Raw genomic sequence first — 20,803 nt, 5'->3', positions numbered from 1 at the left:
TGAGCAGAGCAGACACCCAGGCAAACAACACTGAATAATCAAAGGCTGCAAGTACTTTAGCATCAGACCCACTAATTAGTAAATAATGGATTAATTAAACAATTAGAATACCTAGAAAAGTAGAATGAAAATCAAGATGAAAAGATTGTAAAAAAGGCAAAAAATACATTATTTCTATATAACTGCTTGGTACTTTTTAATATTATTATTAATTTTTTTAGCAAACTTAATTTTCTAATTTCTATATTGTTCTCAAAACACAGAACTTGGGAAATAACACGTCACTTATTTAGCCCAGGAGTCCAATTAAAAACAGAAGCTGGTTGGAACAAAAACCTGCAGCCACAGTCTGCCCCCAGGACCGAGGTTGGGAAACACTGATGTAACACACATACAGTTATTTGTTAATTGTGCGTGATAGGGGGAGGATAACATGCCTGATCAAGTTCCCATGTGTTTCCTATCTATCGATGTATGTACCTACATTGAACAGTTGGGAAAGGTGGTGGGTTTATTGTGGTGTTTGCTACATTATTTGATTGTGTGTGGGCAGGAAAGGCCTTCATCATTTTCTCTTAAACCTGGCTTGTAGTGGATGGGAGTTGAGACTGAGACTATTGGCACCAGTACAGTCTCTCTGGTAAGTTTTGTTTCTTTCTGCCTTCTATGTTTCCTATACTTTTAGTTATAAATTATTCTATGATAATTTCTTGGAATGTGTGCTAGTAAGTATGGAATTTTTAGTTTATATATAATCTTTTACAATCTATTACAAGAATATATATATGTGAAGCTATAACAGAATCCATTATTAAACATAAGAAATATTGAATATAACTCAACAGTTAACTAAATTTAACTTAAAGCTTAAGCGCATGAGGTTCTGCCAATGTAATTTCCAAGGTTAGAATGATGTAAATGAGTAATGAACACCCCTCCAGAAAGTGGGAATAAACTGAAGGGAGACCCCATCTTTGAAGCAGTGCTAAGATCAATGGGAAAATCTGATAAAGATCCCTCTTAACAAAGTATGTTCAAAATAATGAGAGAATCAACCTGAGTCAGACATTACTGGTGGCTTTAGTTGATTGGAGGAGGTGGTAAAGTTCTGCGAAATAAAAGTCCGATAATATTTAGTCCATAAATATTTGAACAGAGACAAGTTTTTTCTAATTTTAGTTCTGTACATTACCAGAATGAATTTTAAATGAAACAACTCAGATGCAGTTGAAGTGCAGACTTTCAGCTTTAATTCAGTGGGTGGAACAAAAAGATTGCATAAAAATGTGAGGGAACTAAAGTATTTTTTTAACACAATCCCTTTATTTCAGGGGCTCAAAAGTAATTGGACAAATTAAATAACTGGAAATAAAATGTTAATTTCTAATATTTGGTTGAAAACCTTTTGCTGGCAATGACAGCCTGTAGTCTTGAACTCATGGACATCACCAGATGCTGGGTTTCCTCCTTTTTAATGCTCTGCCAGGCCTTTACTGCAGTGGCTTTCAGTTGCTGTTTGTTTGTGGGCCTCTCTGTCCGGAGTTTAGTCTTCAACAAGTGTAATGCATGCTCAATTGGGTTAAGATCAGGTGACTGACTTGGCCATTCAAGAATTTTCCACTTCTTTGCTTTAATAAACTCCTGGGTTGCTTTGGCTGTATGTTTTGGATCATTGTCCATCTAAATCATTAAGCGCCGCCCAAACAATTTGACTGCATTTAGCTGGATTTGAGCAGACAGTATGTCTCTGAACACCTTAGAATTCATTCGGCTGCTTTTGTCCTGTGCCACATCATCAATAAACACTAGTGTCCCAGTGCCACTGGCAGCCATGCACACCCAAGGCATCACACTGCCTCCACCATGTTTTACAGATGATGTGATGTGATAATGAGCTATACAACTGTTGTCTTCCATGGACGGCCAGGTCTTTTTGCGTTGCTGAGTTCACCAGTGCTTGCTTTCTTTCTCAGGATGTACCAAACTGTAGATTTTGCCAGTCGTAATATTGTAGCAATTTCTCGGATGGGTTTTCTCTGTTTTCACAGCTTAAGGATGGCTTCTTTCACCTGCATGGAGAGCTCCTTTGACCGCATGTTGTCTGTTCACAGCAAAATCTTCCACATGCACTACACCTCAAATCAACTCCAGGCCTTTTTTCTGCTTAATTGATAATGACATAACGACGGACTTGCCCACACCTGCCCATGAAATAGCCTTTGAGTCAATTGTCCAATTACTTTTGAGCCCCTGAAATCAAGGGATTGTGTCAAAAATGCTTTAGTTGCCTCACATTTTTATGCAATCGTTTTGTTCACCCCACTGAATTAAAGCTGAAAGTCTGCACTTCAACTGCATCTGAGTTGTTTCATTTAAAATTCATTATGGTAATGTTGAACCAAAATCAGAAAAAAGTTGTCTCTTTCCAAATATTCGTGGACTGTAGATAAGGTGATGCAAGTAGAGGAATGTATTTAAAAGAGATGTTTAATTGATTAACTGATTGCACACTCCATGCACTGAGACATTTGTGCACACCTATGTGCAAATACATTTTTATTATTCTCATCTGGACTCTTTAACTGCCTCTTAAGATCGAGGAAAGTTTTTTCCACAACAGTAGGGTCAGACACTGGGCACAGTTCCTAATTAACATTGACACTGAGATAGCCTTCCTCAGAAAAACAAGCTTATGGACCGTATAACATATGTTGCTGCATTGGCTTCTTTGAATTCTGTAATTATTTAATAATTATTTCACCACAAAATGCAAATTAAAATACTAGACACAGGTGCAACACCCAAAGAAGATGTGTACTAGCATGTACTAGTCGGATTCTCACAACAGAAAACAGTCTTCTTTTACCATCCTACACCATGTCAACCCTCATTTCATGTATACATTACTAATCCACTCCCCCAGTTAAAATATTCCCACCTCGATGTGCAATTGCCGTTATGTTTCCAGTTTTGAATAAGTCACCAGCTCTGACTCAACACTGCCTCCCCCAGTCCCCACTCATACTCTATGCACATTTGCTACTGACCTGTCACTCTCAGACAGATTTCACTTGCTTAACTCATCCACTAGAGCAGTGGTTACTAAACTCAATTCTGGGGAACCCCTGTGGCTGCAGGTTTTTGTTCCAACCAGATTCACAATCGGTGATAGTAATTGATAACAACTGATTTAGTTAGCTGGTCTTTTTTACTTTTCTCTTATTCTGCATTCAAAAAAACACAACAGTATGTTTTTTTACATTTATAAGACATTTAGAAATATTTCTGTTTTTTTCTAAAGCTATAAATGCTTAATTCTCTTTTGTTGTTTTCCTATTATTTTCCCCTTTTCCTGCATAGTTTGCTCCCTTCATTTAACCCTAATAGTGACAATTAACAACCAGCACAACGGACACCAGGGATGCTGAAAGCGGCAACGACTTCAGTGTCAGACTCACTAATTAGTAAATAATCAATTAAATAGCCAGAACATCTGCAAAAACAGAATGAAAATTATGTTGAAAATACTGTTACCGACTTAAAAAAAAAAACCTGACATATTCCCCATATAACTGCTTATGAAATTTTAATAAAAATCTACCAAACTTAGTAATTTCTACACTGACTCCAAAACACAGAAACTGGGAAATAATAAGGACTCACTTAATTATATTAAGAGTCCAATGAAAAACAGAAGTCAAAATTAGTCCTCAGGATCGAGTTTGGGAACCACTGCTCTAAAACATTTTCTTTTTTCTCTTTGTGGTCCCATTCTTATTCAAAAATTGACTACATTTTTATTTCTCACTCTTTATTCAAATCATTATCGAACTCCAGTCTTGAACTCGCTATGTTATCAAACCACAGAGCTGTTTTGGCCGAATTGCATGTATCATTACTTTGAAGATTCTGGGATCATCTGACACTTCCTTATCGGCAGATGTTCAATTATTCAGTCTCAGATACTAAACTACAACACACAGTTTATCGTGTTTTAATTAAAAAAGTGATTAATGCAGAGTTAAGACCAAATTGACTGCTCTATTGCCCTGTTTCTTTGAATTTGGATGTCAAACTGCTGGCAAAACTAGACAGTTAAAGCAAGTTATTCATAATTTGATTTATTAAGATCAGGACGGGTTTTTCAAAGCCTGTAATGCTTCAGGTAGCATTGTGTCTCATATTGCTGGTTTGTACTTAATACTGTACGTCCGCACTGGACATGAGGGCTGCAGGCACAAATGACATCAGACAAGAAAAGCTTTCTAACTACGCAAGCAATGTGAACACTCTGCTGTGTATCCAAAATGGTGAATTTCCAGTAGAGGCTGATTATGTGGGTGACAGAAGGATGAATGAAGGGCTGAACATAATGATGCAAGAGGTCACCAAAATGCAGGATGACTTTTAAAATGCATCTGCTTATCATATAGGTCCTCAGACTCACAAAAATATTATGCTCATCCTTCCTGCACTGTTTTGGTCAATAGGTCTGACACTCCACCTTCTCCTTTTGTTCCTCTTAAAAGTCTGTAATAGCAGGCACGACTCTTCTTCCATCAGCAGAGTCTCACACCTATGCTTGGATGTAATTAGCTGTACAACCAGAGCTGGATTAAGGGCGAGGTGGCCTTGAAGCAGTTTTGGAGCCCTACGTACACACATCAACTTCGAGGTCTCAGAGTCACATGGTCTAAAATAAACATGCCTAAAGAATCTTAGCTTTAAAATGAATGGCAAAAATCTGCAGAACATAAACATGACCTTGCCTCTCTGAAATGATGACAATGTACGCTGTGTCATTATCATTAATCAGTCTATGCTTATTGCAAATGCCTATAAAAGCAGCAATATCAAATGCGACAGGGGCCATTCTGTATATTAACACAGACAAATGCATTCTTTTCCACATTGTAGTCTTCTGAATTTCATTGCAGTAAACTCTTTGATTAGACCACTAACGTCTGGTTTCTGAGCCTGATCACTCTCAATGGACATCAGAGTCAAATTATTCAGTCTGTCGGGTTCCATTGTGGATATGTGCCTGTTCTTCACAAGCCTGAGCTTGCAGAAAGATTGCTAATCATTGCACTATCAAGTAAAGCCTGAAAACAACATATGTCTACACTTAGGAAGACATCTTGCAAGTTTTTTTTTTCTCTTTCTAAGAGACTGTAAAAACTCTGGAGCAGATAAAATGCCTTTTGCGCCTATGAATTCTCTGAACTGGATCACCTTAACTCTTTGAGGGCTGAATATTTTTTTTTTTTTACAAAACAACAGTTTTCTGAAAAGCAAATGGAAATCAAAATAAAATGTCTGTTGCTGCATGCTGTGGCTGCCAGCTTGCCAAGAATGTGGGGCAGGCTTTCTGCCAGGCTGTCTTTTTGTGGCTGGGGCAGCAGCAGTCACAGTTGAAGTTTATTGCAATCTGGTTTCTACCTTTTCTCATTGTTAAGTGGCAGTCCTCCCGGGCAAACAGTGTCAGCTGCTTGAACCCATTCAGCACCATGATTTGACTGGGGACCAGTCAGCTGAAGCTGGAACCTCACATTCGTTTTTAATCACTTGTATCAAAATCGGAGTCCGACAAGTCATAGTCCAATTCAGAGAGAATAGGCAAAACGTCGTCCACTGAGTATTTTGATCTCTCGCCCGATGTCAGTGCCATTTTTGCCGTCGTTTGTGCCATGATACTCACGGTAGCGCAGGAGATCTCGGTCAAAACCAATGAAGCTAACTTTCCTTCGTGCAATGTAATGGTTGGTTTTGCCACCGTTTACAGTTGATTACCATCGTCAACTCCTCCTTTTGACAAAAGTCAACATCAACCCTGAAACAGTTAAGCAGTAAAAGACAGAGACAGAACAGCAACCACATAAAATACAACAAACATTCACAAACTAGCAGTTAGCAGTAAGTGAAAAAATATATACACTGTGGCCAGTAGAGGGCGACCAGAGCTCAAACACCAGACACACCAGTTCAAGATAAAATAAGCTGGTTATTTATTGGGCAACAGTACCTTAACACAATAAGAAATTTGTCCAGCTCAATACCAATTGCCAATAAAGCACCTCCTTCCTTTGTGTCTTCTCTGTTAGCATTGTCCAGGTTCCACCAGACTGACTCCCTACATGAGAGGTTGGGCATCAAACTAAAAGAAGTGGGAGTTCAGTGTGGCTGGGTGCCAAACTGGCTCAAACACAGCAAGCAGAGGGTGATGGTGCAAATAACCCAATCAGAATTGGCTAATATAAGAGTGCTGTCCCTCGGGGGTCAATAGCTGAGGGCCTCAGCTATTTTTAATATATATAAAAATGATTTAGATAGGAATATAAGTAACCAGCTGGTTAAGTTTGCAGATGATTTGGAATCCATTATATCATTACAGAAGGACATGGGTAGATTTGTGGGAGATGAAATTTAATGTCAGTAAATGTAAAGTATTACACATAGGAAGTAAAAATGTTAGGTTTGGATACACAACGGGCGGTCAGAAATCAAAAGTACGCTTTATGAGAAGGATTTAGGGGTAGTTGTGGACTCAACACTATCAAGTGCTAGACAGTCTTCAGACACCATTAAAGCTAACAGAATATTGAGTTATATAGAGTTCAACTCACAAGCTTTATAATGCACCGGTCAATTATGAGAGAGATTAAAAGAGCTGAGCCTTTTCATTTTAAACAGAAGAAGATGTAAGAGGAGAAATGATTGAAGTGTTTAAAATTATGAAGGGAATTAGTTCAGTGGATCGAGACTATTATTTTAAAATTAGTTCATCAAGAACACGGGGACACAGTTGGAAACTTGTTAAGGGTAAATTTCGCACAAACATTAGAAAGTTTTGGAATAAATGGACACTTGGAATAAACTACCAAGTAGTGTGGTAGACAGTAAGACGTTAGGGACTTTCAAAACTCAAACTTGATGTTTTTTTTTTTTTTAAGAATTAAGTGGATGAGTGGCAAGCTTTGTTGGGCTGAAAGGCCTGTTCTCATCTCAGTTTTTATAATGTTTTCTTATTCAGTCACTTGTCTGGGCTGAGTTCCAGTTTAACGCTGGGTTTTATGCCATTTAAATTGTCTTCCAATTGAAAAGGATTAATTTTAAGATTTTGGATTTAACCTTTGAGGTTAAATCAGTGGGGCAAAGTACAGGAATAAAATTTGGGGCTTGAGCCTTCAGCTCTTGTAGTCTGGTATTTATTCCTGATCAGCTTTAGGCAGCGGTGATGTTCAGACATGTTCAAGACTTCAGGTTATTTACTTGAGCACGTTTTAATTCTGGTTTGGTATTTTATTCCATTATTTTATATATTTTATGTAATTTTTTGTAATTTTATGTTGGTTATTAAATTTTTTTTTAAATTTTTTGTGCTTTTATGTAAAATACCATAGACACTTGCTCTGTAAATGGGCACTGAAATAAAATTCTTGAATCCTTGATTTGGAGACTCCATGGGATTTCATGGAGTTCTGTTTTGTACCAAATCTGAAACGAACCAGAGCTGGGATTCTTCACTGGAGAACATCTGCTGAAGTCAGTGCTCCTTGACTTGCTGCCTTTAGTAGGACAGCGCATATTAAGATAAATGAAAGGGTTTGCTCTGCCTTGCAAAGTTTTTGTGGGTTATTGTCTTTCGTGTCCTTAGGAAAGCTACCATTAAAGGCCCTTTTTCTTTTTCAATATGAAGCAATGGGTTGATTTATGGTTTTTGCATTTCTATTTTTGCCACGGCCTGCTCTGTTCTCAGTGCTGGTGTCTACTGAAGAAGGGCGCAGAGCTGGCTCCCTAATGGTGTCTTTGGTAGGATTTTGCAGAAATTCAAAAACAAGTCTAATATGCCATCAGAGCTAAACATTTGAGTGATTTCAAGCAGAAGTTCAGAAGCACAAACTGATTGCAGCCATTTGTACTTGAACACCATGCCACTAGACAAATCAGCATACATAGATTAAAAGTTGAAAGTTTAGCCTTGTAACAATATTTACCTGCTTCTATTTTTAAAGTGAAATAAAAATAATTTCTAGAAAGGTAATACTTTTGTCGAAACTGAACTAAAAATGTAAATAATGACCTAAAAAAAAAGCATACTTCACATGCTTTAGGAGGACTACGTGATCTCAGGCCCACAAAACTGCTACAACTGTATGAACGAACTGTGGATTTGTGATTAGACTCCTTGAGTGATTTTGGGCTATACAAGTAAGAAATTGTAATCATTTGCACCCAGTTTTTGGGGCAGTGACAAGCATAGGGTTGTACTCTTTTTTTTTTTTTCCATCCATCCTGCTATATCCTAACACAGGGTCACGGGGATCTGCTGGAGCCAATCCCAGCCAGCACAAGGCAGGAAACAAACCCCGGGCAGGGTGCCAGCCCACTGCAGGGCGCCCACACACACACACACACACACACACACACACACACACACACACACCTTACATAATGTAAGTAAATGGTCAAGTCATTTTAAACAAAGGCCTCCTGGTAACGGAGAGAAAAGAAAACCAATCACTGACGTCAAGAGGAACAGGCAGGTCACAGTGTTTGTAACCTCTGCCATCTGGTGACCTTTCACTTTCACAAGACAAACCCATTAGCCTGTGTCTGTCTGTTCATTCCAGTAATTATTTGAAACTTAACCTCATTAATATAATCTACAGTATATTACATATGTTATGGACACATAACCTCCAACTGTGGATATCTTCAAGTGAAATCCCACACTTTGCCTAAGCTTACAACAGCCAGTCCTGCACATTAACACTAGAATTACCCAAGCCTACGAAAAAACTCGCATCGTGGTACACTGCAGAGCTATAGCGTGTCTTTAGTGAAAACAGCCGTGTCAGATGGGGTTGTATGGATTGATTCTGAACGCGACTGAGAGAATGAAAAGTGAATTAAAAAAAAAAGCTAACCTTTACAAGGATCATAAATTGCACCGGCTGTTACAGACTGAAATCAAATGTATGCTTTTATTCTAAAACAGTAAGACTAAGAGCAGTTTACTTCTCAAAGCGGAGGGGCGCAGGATCGAACCTGTGACCCCTTGATTCCCAAGCGGGAAGTGATTCTATTGAACTACAGAGACAGTTACAATAAACTGCATGTCTTAATGTCACATGTTAAGGCGGCTTTTTGTTTCTGCAGTTATATGTTTGATTAAAAGCGCAATTGTGTTATTCTTGTGAAAATGTTTCATTGCTATTTGGACTTCAGGCTTCATACATTATATAGTTTATGCCTACATTTTGTCATCTACTACTAGAATATAAAAAACGTTTCTGTTTTAACAATGTGTTGACACAGATTACTCTAGAAATTGAACAGACATGAAATGCATGTGTTCCAAATAACGATCTATTATTTCCACTCTAAAACTCCACTTCACTCCCAGATACTCCATCAAGGCATGAGCTGAGAGAAGTTCGTGCACGTTCTAAATTGGAGGGGGGATGGAATAGCCGGCTGCTCCAAGCTTCTCTTTATCAGCACATTTAGAAGACAAAGGGCGCTGGCGGAGAGATGTGAAGGGATTTAAGAAGCAATTTAAGGTGGGACGGAATTACGAGTTTTTTCGTAGGCTCTGCTAGTGTTAATAGCAGTCAGGAATTGGGGAGCTGCACATGTGAACAAATCATTGGTAAGCATAATGACTTCTTTAGACCTGATCTCTTGTTTTGGCCATTGTTTGCCTTATTTCATTAGTGTGCTTTTATCATAAATGTGGCAAATGTATTCATCCCATCCTCTAAATGCAAATATCCAGAGCAGGGTCATTGGGAAGCCAAAGCAGCCATTTCATTTCTTTGCATTCACTGTACAGATAGTCATTGACTATGTATTTTATGACTATTTGTGACTTGTGACCAAACCGTGTCTCATGGGCAAATGACAGTTTTTGCCATGCCAGCTTGGTATGCTGTGACTCATCTCAATCAAAGTTTGGTACCTGCAGCAGTTTTCGACTATATTCATTCAGTTGCTCTCAACATTAAACATGAAGCTGATCAAGCAGTATGAAGGAGGAACAAAAGCGAATGTGACCAAGTTATCCCATTGTAACTGGTGTGCAGTGCACACGTTGTTCTGCTGTGCTTTGACTTTGAATCCGGTTAACCTCTGAAGCTTCTACATTGTGACTCCCAGTTTGTGTGAAATGCCATGAAGGGGTAAAGAAACCCTGTTAATGTTTACTGTATTATTACCAGGCTGAAATGTTAAAAACAGAAAACATATGAGTGCTCTCACTCTGCTAGTACAATTCCTCCTCGCACAGTTGACACAATGAACACTCACACTGATAACAGACAAAGAAAGGATTCATTAAGCTGGCCAAGGTTTGGCACCATTGCAAGCAACAGTAATAAAGAAACCAAGTACAAAAATAATTTTACCAAAAAAAGACACACAATATGCTAAACATGATGATAATGTTAATTAATATTAAACAAACCCTATGATTTAAGAGAATTATTATATAATACAGTACATACAGTCAGGTAGGAATAGATTTAGCCATCTAGTCCAGAACTAGTTACGACCGGTCCTTCAGAACCAAGTCAGGTTGTAAGTCGACAAGCAGCTTGCTGTATTCACTCTGCTGTCTGCACAGCCTTTTGTCATTCATGATTCTGTAATGAAAAACACTCACATTGTGAAAAGAAACAAAATTGAATTTTGGTTTAGTTCTGTTTAGAAATGTTCTTAAAAAAAGTTCCATAGATACCTGGTTTTAAACTTTACTGATGCATACTCAAATAATTTTAGTTTTCATTAGTATACCCACTGCTAGCCAAATACATGGCAGTCGTAGCTGTCAGCTTGATTCATGTCCGGCATTCATGGTCTCCACAAGCAAAAGTTCAAGAGCGTGACTTATCTCTGTCATTACTTGAAGGTCTTTTCATATTCTCGTAAGTCATAAGCATTGTGTAATGTTTTTCATTTGGGAAATATCCCCTGCTTACCTCAAAAAAAAAAAAAAAAAATTTCTAGTGCTCTTTAGATTCAATTGTGGTGGAAATGTACATACTGCTACGACAAGCACATTTTCAGCACAAATCGTGTTTGTTTTTCCATTGTGTTTCAGTGCTGAAGTATACTATGCTATACTTGACATAGCATGTTATGCTTTATATTAATCATTCTATTAACTTCTATTATTTGATTTTCTTACATGACATTTCCCATTTCAGGGCCTCATAGAGCAGGAGCTTATACTTGCAGGATGGGACTGGGAATGAACCAAGGATGAAACACAAGTCGCCGCCGGGCCCACAGACACACACAGAGGCCAATTTAGTGTCTTCAATTACGCTAACAAAAATCACTTCAGGATATGTGAAGAGAGTGAAGTAATTAAGAATATGAATGGCCATAGAACAACAGAATATTGCATCTTAATTCTAAGTTAGTTCTAAGAAAGACATGTCACCATTCACTCCTCCTTGGGACATCTCAGCTGAGACCATTGAAAAGCGTGGGGACTAGACGTAGAACTCCTGATAGGGTATGTTCTTTACTTTTCTTGGGAGAATTTGGGACAGTAATAGGAACACTGCTTGAGAAGACACTGGAAGGCCAGGGGATTGTAATGATCCATCGACTGATACTAAGTCCCAGTGTCCTTACCTGGGACACTGATGATGTCCTTCAAGTGTTTTGTCTTTTGAACATTAGATGCTCTTTTTACCTTAGCCCCAGCTGAGGTTGATCAAGCCTTAGGTTAGCAATCGCCCACAAATCTGCTCTGTTGATCCACAACCATATGTAATGTATCTATCTATCTTTTAGATTTATATACACACACACACATACATACATACATACACACATATATATATATAAGTCAATGCATGTATATAGCTCTCCAAACTGCTGGAGTGATTTTCATGAAACTTGGTACATACATTTCTCATTAGTCAACTAAAAACACTGTAGGGTGAACTCAACCCAAACCCACCGCCCTTCTGGGTAGGGTGCAGGGTGATCTTGCGGTCATGTATGAATGTTATCATCCTGTTGACACTCAGAATGACCGCCAGAGGGCGAACTGGAGGTGACTGCCAGCATTCTTTATGGTTGAGCAACACCGCGCCCCTGTTGCTTTTGAAATTAAATAGAGTTGGCCAAGTTGGCATCCCAACTATTTTTGGACTCATTCTGTCTTTGGGACTCAAATAGCCATATATAGCAAACTGTAACAATCTTGCAGTCTTGTATGTATGTTATCATCCAGTTGATGCTTAGAACGTTTCTGGTGTACTCCATAAAAGCAACCGAAGGTTTTATCATTAAAAATCCGTAGTATTATTTGTTTGTCATTTAATGTTTGTTTTTGTTAACTATATTTTCATCCTGCATTATTCTTATTGTAACAATGCTGTAGTGGTAATAGAATTAAATCAGCCTAATATTAATAATAATTTAATTGACATTTTTTACGTCTTCAAAAATTCTGCATGTAATAACTTATTACTACACCTACAAAACAAAAATTAATCTGTCAAAAAGCCTTAAAAAAGGCTTAGCTTTTCTCATCGCTTTTACACTACTTTGAACATATTCTGCAATTATATTTTGATTAAAATAAGATAAGTAAGCAATTTTATTTTTATCTACCATTAACATCCTATTTATTTTGTGGATTCAGCGGCTCTCTTTGATTTTTGAACTAAATGTCATTTATTTCGCAATATCGTAGCTAATGTGTTGGTGTTACAATTTTTTATTTTTTTTTATAAGTTCGGAATCAAATAAACTAATTTAATTAACTTATCATTAACTTGACATTCACATGGTACAACAAACTTGCCTCTCTCTCTCTGAGATTATGGCATTTATCTCCATTCTTTTCAGAAGAGCAGCGATGACCACAGTGGATGCTATGGCCGATGCCTGCTCAGTATTATTTGTTGTACTTGCAATCAAAGATATGATACCCCGTGATAGCGCCGTCAGATCTAAACACTAGCGTGCTTGCATACTGAAGTGAAGTGGCTTTAGTTGCAGGTGGAAATCCCATTTTACTTGTGGTGCCAAGCAGAGTCGCGCTGTGGTGCAGCAGTCTATTAGCCAGTAAAAAGCGCTGTGAAGACGTTGACCTAAAGTATTATGAAATACTGACCACAACAATTCTTGCTTCCAGGAGATTAAGCACAAACTTATCATATTCTTCAGGATTTTGCCATCTTTACCAGTCTCTTTCTTTTCCCAGTTCTTCTGATCAAGGCAATGTGCAACCCTGCTAGAGTGAACTTGGGGGCCCCAGCTGTCAACAAGACCCACTGTATTAAATCCTCTCAGACAAAACGATGAAGAATGACTTAAGCACATTCTTAAGTTTTATAGAATGCCCAGTGGAAACCCTGTAGATTTGTTTTTTTTCTCTTCAGCTGAATTGGAATTTCTTTTGGTCCTCTTGGCCATCTGACCTTATCATACTCATCTGTAGAGATTTACAACATAAAATAGTATGTAACAATTCTATGAATTATCTATTATAAGTGTTATGGATTTATTAAGTTCTTTTCTTGTAACCATTCCTTTAACATTCTGTAAAGCATTTTGAGCTACATTCTTTGTATGAAATTGTGGTATAGAAATAAATGTTGTTGCTATTAGACCACCACCCAGTGGTTGTTAGAATAAAAAAAAAAAAATAGTACAAGCAGTCTTGGCCAAAATGGATCTTGGTGCAAAGAATAAATCCACTGAAATCGCTCAATGAATGGACTAAAACCTTGTAAACCAGGAAAATTTACCGGCCACAGCTCTGTTCAAAACTTCAATTATACTGCTGCCTTTTGAATTCTCCTTGATGCCAGTAATATTGCACATTGCAGGCACTTCGACACCATACACCACTCCAAGGACCAGATTGGTTTGTCCTGTTGGCTTTGCTTGTTTAGAGTCTACTTTTAGGATTTTCACTCTATATATTCATAAACAATTCAGGTTCATGTAATATCTCTCAAATATTCAAAAAAAAAAAACCAACCACCATGAAGGATTTAAAACCTTTCAAACATTAAGGAAGTTTTGGATTACAATTTACTTATTTATTCCAACTAAGAAATTGAACTTCATATTGATGAAAATAAATATACAACTAAGTACAAACAAAGACCAAAGCCTGAGCAGTTTCATGTGGCATACACATGTACATACTTTTATGCACATATGGCCCAGTGTATTTTTCAGCTGGAGTACAGACAGGCTCAAGAAACTCCTAATGTTACACAGTAATGGTGGTTGGGACTGAAAGCCCAAAACAGAAGCAAATGGACTGTCAAAAAATATCTGCAAATGTGCACACAAGGTCAACACTGGAAAATTCAGCTAAATCCAAATGAACTGAATTGCAGCAACCACCCATAAGTCTTGTAACCCTCTTAAATTGAAATGGATAGTGCAGATTTGATCACAAGTTGGGTTTAGCACAAGCCTTAGGAAGTTAAGGAGTTTGGAGTGCCACTTTTATCGGGAAGGACAGCAAGAGAGCCTGTCCAGTTTGTGTGAATATTTTTTCTGGATGTCACTCATGTTTTTGCATGTTTGAAATGAAGTGCTACGATGATGAGGATGATCAGACTGAATTTTGTTAAGCACAGTAGCCTTTATCAAAATGCTGCCTTTGCTCATATTGGAGAAATGCAGGAATGCAGATCAGACTTCGTACAATTTTTTATTGCATTTCTTGACAAGCATATACAACTTTTTAGAACAGTACTTGTTAAAACATAAAAATATACTTTCTTTCAGTAAAAAAAATATATTAGAGGAACGCTTTTACATGTGCATTACAGAATGACTTTATGCACAGTCTGTCATGACAACATGTGAGAAAAGTTTCATCCAACATATGGCCTCACAATATCAAGTGTTCTTTTACTCACATCTTGGGGTAAGACAACTACAAGTGTATTTAAAAAAAAAAACAAACTATTAAATTCATAAAAATAGCAGGTTCATGTGGCATACAAGAAAGGCAACTGGGGGATGGAACAGGAGATATCAGAAGTAGCAGCAGTACCAACCACAAAGAATAATGCTGGTCAACAAGATGTGCACACCAACAGAGGACTTCAAAAACCTATTAACAGCACAATATTTCATTACATGAGTATCAGACTAATGTCTAAAAGATAACCTTTTGAATTAACTAAGACATGTTTGTGATTGACCTACCAAGCTTTGCCACATAACTGTTTACTGTATACTGCCAAGTGGTGCTGCAGGAATGACATGTAGGTGTCATTTTGTGCGCTTTCCAAGAAAACTGAATTGTACAGAAGACACCCATTTGATTTCAACATTTTCTTTAAACAATTCTTAAAAGTTGTCACTAATCCAAAGAAAGCTCTCCAACATTGAGATACATGATAAATGAATACATATTCAAATTTAAAATTGTTTTTACTGCAAAGAGTAGCTTAACGGACAGAAAATGCAACATTGCCAGTATACCGCAGTTACAAACACCTCACAATTCACTTTTAAACCCTGAAGTCAAAGTAATAAATAACCCAACGTATTAGGAATATTCTGAAACATTTTCATAATAAACATATTTACCTTTAATCTCTCAAGAATATTACTTGGCACCAATGTATTAAAGTGGCTATAGCTGCCCAGATTGACATGAAAAACAAGTCCACGCAGGCATATAGAAAAAATGGATATCTTTATGATAACAGTCTTATACATTACTATTTGGAGTTGGTACAAAATCTTCTCTTTTTACCCAGATCACCTCTTCAGCACTGCTTTCTGTTTCACTCAGTAACTCAGTAACAGCAGACTGCTTCTTCAAATGAGACATTTTCAGTGCTTGCAAATTGCTGGCCTTGGTCTTCAGTGTATCCTCCTCAGTGCTGTCAATGTTCGCCAGATCCTGAAGGTCTACCGAGAATGCCTTTGAACAGCAACCATGCTCCTCATCATCACTTAGAATATCAGTCTCCTTGACCTCATCCTGGTCCTCGTACCGATCAAGATCAAACTGTTCCTCCACCCACTGGTCAGTGTCCCCACCCAGTACGGTCTGTTGCTTTGGAGGCTGCTCTGGTGATACTTCAGTAGTACTGCTTCCAAATGCTATGTCTACATCAATTGTGTACCGATTTCTTGTTATCTTCCTTTTCCCAAGCGTCCTAGTTGGAGCAGAAACTAGCAAATAAAGAAAAAAGTGTAATGATCAGTAATTTAACATGTAATGCAATGAAAGCATAATATTTCAATGATCTACCTCTCTGTACCTATACTGTACAGGAAAAAAAAAATCTTGCACCTTGCTGTGACACAGTGGGAAGCTGTGCACAGTTTCAGAATTTAACAAACAGTAATTTAGTACATGTATCTGAAATAACATTGACAACAAGAAAACGTTCAGTGTCTGCCAGGGCTTTAATTATGCTGAGCCATCTTTACTTATACTTTGATTACTTCTATAAAGACTTATGCCACATGTAGTCACTTGTGACTACAAAATGCTATTTTTTTGTCGTCTGTTAAATTATATTAAAAGTCTCAGGAAAAGGTTTTACCAAGTTTCAGAAAAATTTCTGTGTGTATCATCAGCTTATGTAGGCCACATCACACCAAACACACTGAAATGAACAGTGCTCTTAAATAATCCTGAGTGCCTTACTTTTTACCTGCTACAGCAAAAACATTTGTAAGCAAGTAGCAAAACTTCATGACCATTGACACTGTTACAGTTGCCCTTAAGTAAATCATCTTCCATTTAATCAAAAGAATTTGGATGGATCTTTATCAATGCCTTTGAGAATTCTAAAGACCTGGATTAGGTCCCCACGCAGTATCCTTTACTTCAGGTGAAACAGGTTTAATTCTCTCTAGGTCTAATTTAATAGCCTATCAGAGAGGATGTGCGCTTAAGTTCTGGGAGGTAATGGATTGCTGTCCTCTGCACGCATTGCCCACATAAACAGCATCTGCTGTTGAAAATTACAAATAAATGCTTTTTTCCATTGGAAAGGTGTGGAAAACTAACTCTTCTCAGTATTTGCTGAAGGACTTTTAGAACATTAGGAAAATTGTGACAAGAACAGGCCATTCTGCCCAACAAACTTGTCCTTCACTTTCGTTGTCCAAAAGAACATCAAGTTGAGATCTCAAGGTACCTAAAATCCTACTTTCCACCACGCTACTTGGCAATTTATTCCATGTGTCACTGGTTCTTTGTGTGAAGAAAAACTAACATTTGTGTTAAATCTGAAATTTTCACTGAAGTCCTAAAAGTGGATAAAGAGAAACTAGTTAAACAAATGAGACAAAATTATTATACTTGGTCCTTTATTTAATAAGGAAAATGATCGAATATTACATATTTGTAAGTGGCAAAAACATGTGAACCTCTAGGATTAGCAGTTAGTTTGAAAGTGAAATTCGAGTCAGGCATTTTCAATCAATGGGATGACAATCAGGTGTGAGTGGGCACCCTGTGTTATTTAAAGAACAGGGATCTATCAAAGTCTGCTCTTCACAACACGTCTGTGGAAGTGTATCATAGAACGAACAAAGGGGATTTCTGAGGACCTCAGAAAAAGAGTTGTTGATGCTCATCAGGCTGGAAAAGGTTACAAAACCATCTCTAAAGAGTTTGGACTCCACCAATCCACAGTCAGACAGATTGTGTACTAATGGAGGAAATTCAAGACCATCGTTACCCTCCCCAGGAGTGGTCGACCAACAAAGATCACTCCAAGAGCAAGGCGTGTAATAGTCGGCGAGGTCACAAAGGACCCCAGGGTAACTTCTAAGCAACTGAAGGCCTCTCTCGCATTGGCTTCATGAGTCCACCATCAGGAAAACACTGAACAACAATGGTGTGCATGGCAAGGATGCAAGGAGAAAGCCACTGCTCTCCAAAAAAAAAACATTACTGCTCGTCTGCAGTTTGCTAAAGATCACGTGGACAAACCAGAAGGCTATTGGAAGAATGCTTTGTGGACGGATGAGACCAAAATAGAACTTTTTAGTTTAAATGAAAAGTGTTATGTTTGGTAAAAGGAAACTGCACTGCATTCCAGCATAAGAACCTTATCCCATCTGTGAAACATGGTGGCGGTAGTATCATGGTTTGGACCCGTTTTGCTGCATCTGGGCCAGGATGGCTTGCCTACATTGATGGAACAATGAATTCTGAATTATATCAGAGAATTCTAAAGGAAAATGTCAGGACATCTGTCCATGAACTGAACCTCAAGAGAAGGTGGGTCATGTAGCAAGACAACGACCCTAAGCACACAAGTAGTTTTACCAAAGAATGGTTAAAGAAGAATAAAGTTAATGTTTTGGAATGGCCAAGTCAAATTCCTGACCTTAATCCAATCGAAATGTTGTGGAAGGACCTGAAGCGAGCAGCTAATGTGAGGAAATCTGTAGCAAAGCTACATAACTTGACAGTCGGGTTGGCCTCCTGGACTGTTTGTCACTTTATTAGGTTGGCTGGAAGGGTGCTTGTAAATAGCCCTCAGGCACCTTTGGTGACGTTTCAGTCTGGGAGGACCCCGCCCGGTAAGTATTCCAGCTGCCTGTTGCCGGCGTGAGGTTGCCATAACAACCGAGAGGGGCAAGGATGTTTCGGCGGGAAAATTTTCCTATTTAAGGGGAATGGCGGATCAAGGAAGGAGAAAAAAAAAGAATCAAGAAGGAAGGAAAAGGCTGAAGGCAAGGAGTGACTATCCACGCTTAAAGGATCATTCTAGATCTTTCTTCACCCAGGGACGTCTGCTATTTGTGGGTGGCCACCCCGAAGAAATAATCCGGTGACGAATCCCCGAGAAGAGGCCAGGTTGCTCCCGTCTGGTGAGTCGGATTCGGAATTTGCATTTCCTTCGTGATAGTCCGAGGAGAAGCCGTTTCCACCGAAGGAACTGAACTGCAGGATTTATTTTCCTTATAGGTGGATTAAGTACATTTTTCTTTTTTGACATTTCGGAGAACATTATTTTTTATTATTATTATTATTTTCTTTTGTTTATTGTCTACGTCGAACCGGGGATTCGGATTTGGGCGCTGGGGAGGGCGTCTGGGAAAGGGATTCACTGATGAGCACTCAGGCACCGGGCACGTAAATGTAAATAGTAAATGTTAATATATTTTCATTCCCACTTTCCTTTGCGTGAGATTTTTTTTTCCCAGTTATATAAGGATGTGCATAGGGGCCAACAGGGGCCGAGGACCGAATATGGTAATGATGCTTTAACCTCCTTTTATCATCCACTTCCCTTTGGGTTATGAAGTGTAGGAATCGCGTGCGTTTTCCTTGCGGTTGCTACAAATCCACCAACATCCCAGAGTTGGAGCTGTTCTTTAAGGAGGAATAGGCTAAAATTCCTCCAAGCTGGTGTGCAGGAATTATCAAATGTTACCTGAAACGTTTAGTTGCAGTTATTGCTGCAAAGGGGGGTCACACCAGATACTGAAAGCAAAGGTTCACATATTTTTGCCACTCACAAATATGTAATATTCGATCATTTTACTTAATAAATAAAATGACCAAGTATAATATTTTTGTCTCATTTGTTTAACTGGTTTCTCTGTATCTACTTTTAGGACTTCTAAGTGAAGTCTCAGTGAAAATCTGATGATGTTTCAGCTTATATTTATGCAGAAATATAGAACATTCTAAAGGGCTCACAAACTTTAAAGCACAACTGTATGCTTTTGTTGTTTCCTCATATAATTCCAGCATTTTAGGCCTTGCTTGCCTGAAACCTAAATTTTCAATTTTTCTAATAGTCGTGTTCCCGACATGTGTTGCTCAATCTTTTCCTTAATAATCACTGCCATTTAATTACCTGTGATGTATGTTAAGCTTACAAGCATTATACCTACTTGGATTAGACTAATCACCCTTTTTTATATAATGGGATAATTAATATCTGCCAGCCTCCAGTGTGTAGGAATTTCTCCAGTGTGTAGAGAAAGAAGTGTGCCAAGGATTTATATACTGTATGTACTCACAAACTTGTTTAAGCACTCAAGGATACAGGTCCTGGTGATTTGTTAAATTCCATCCTATGTAATTGCAGCTCGTTAAGTATCTCCTTAGTTCTCTTTTACCTCAGGTAGGTTATCAGCTTCTTCACAAATGTAAATATCAACAAAAGTACAAGTTCAAAGCATTTGCTGTTTCGCTGTCTGGATATTGTAGTTCACATTCACAACTGCTAATACTCTTCACCTACTTCTTGACCCTTCGTTTACTGCTGAAATACAGAATGAATCCATTTGGGCCATATTTTCCTTTACTGCAATATTTTTCTCCAAAACTGTCTTTTAGCTTTCCTAATACCATTTTTAACTGTTGATCTCATATGCCCTGTGGTTAGTGCTAGAGCTACTAGTCTTGTTTGTACAGCTGTTTTTTTCATTTGTATCTTCTTTTTAGTTCCTTATTTATCCAACCTAAGAAGACTATATGAAGAAATATGGTAGAACTTCATAGAATAACTTCTACTGCTTATCTGGATCAAGAGGAGCCAGCTGAGATGGTCTGGATATGTAGCTAGAATGACTCTGGGGACCTACAGTAAGTGCATGAGGCCAAGGCAGAAGGCAGAATGGCAGATCAAAATCATACTGGAGGGTATTCTCTCTTGATTTACTGGCAACATCCAGGAATTCCCCTGAAGATGCTGAAGAAAGATTATGGGGGTAGGGAGGCCTGGTCAGTCAAGCTCAGCATATTGCCACTAAAATTCTCACCACAAAAAGTGGAATAAAATGATCATATTGAGAGAAAAAAGAAAATTAC

General features: G+C 38.2%; 1 protein-coding gene across 5 annotated transcripts in view; it reads right to left on the bottom strand.

The window, feature by feature from the left end:
* Positions 1-14,684: 14,684 nt before the first annotated feature.
* LOC120523519 (T-lymphoma invasion and metastasis-inducing protein 1-like) overlaps positions 14,685-20,803 on the bottom strand; it is a 495,064-nt gene continuing 488,945 nt past the window's right edge. For all 5 annotated transcript variants that reach the window (XM_039744911.1, XM_039744910.1, XM_039744912.1 and 2 more), the window contains one exon: positions 14,685-16,185. In XM_039744911.1, coding sequence (XP_039600845.1) covers positions 15,716-16,185 — 470 coding nt within the window. In that variant the 3' untranslated portion in view covers positions 14,685-15,715. The remainder of the gene's footprint in view (positions 16,186-20,803) is intronic.

Source organism: Polypterus senegalus, chromosome 2 (assembly GCF_016835505.1).
Source record: "Polypterus senegalus isolate Bchr_013 chromosome 2, ASM1683550v1, whole genome shotgun sequence".
Taxonomy (NCBI): Eukaryota; Metazoa; Chordata; class Cladistia; order Polypteriformes; family Polypteridae; genus Polypterus; species Polypterus senegalus.
This window is presented reverse-complemented; position numbering and strand designations above follow the sequence as displayed.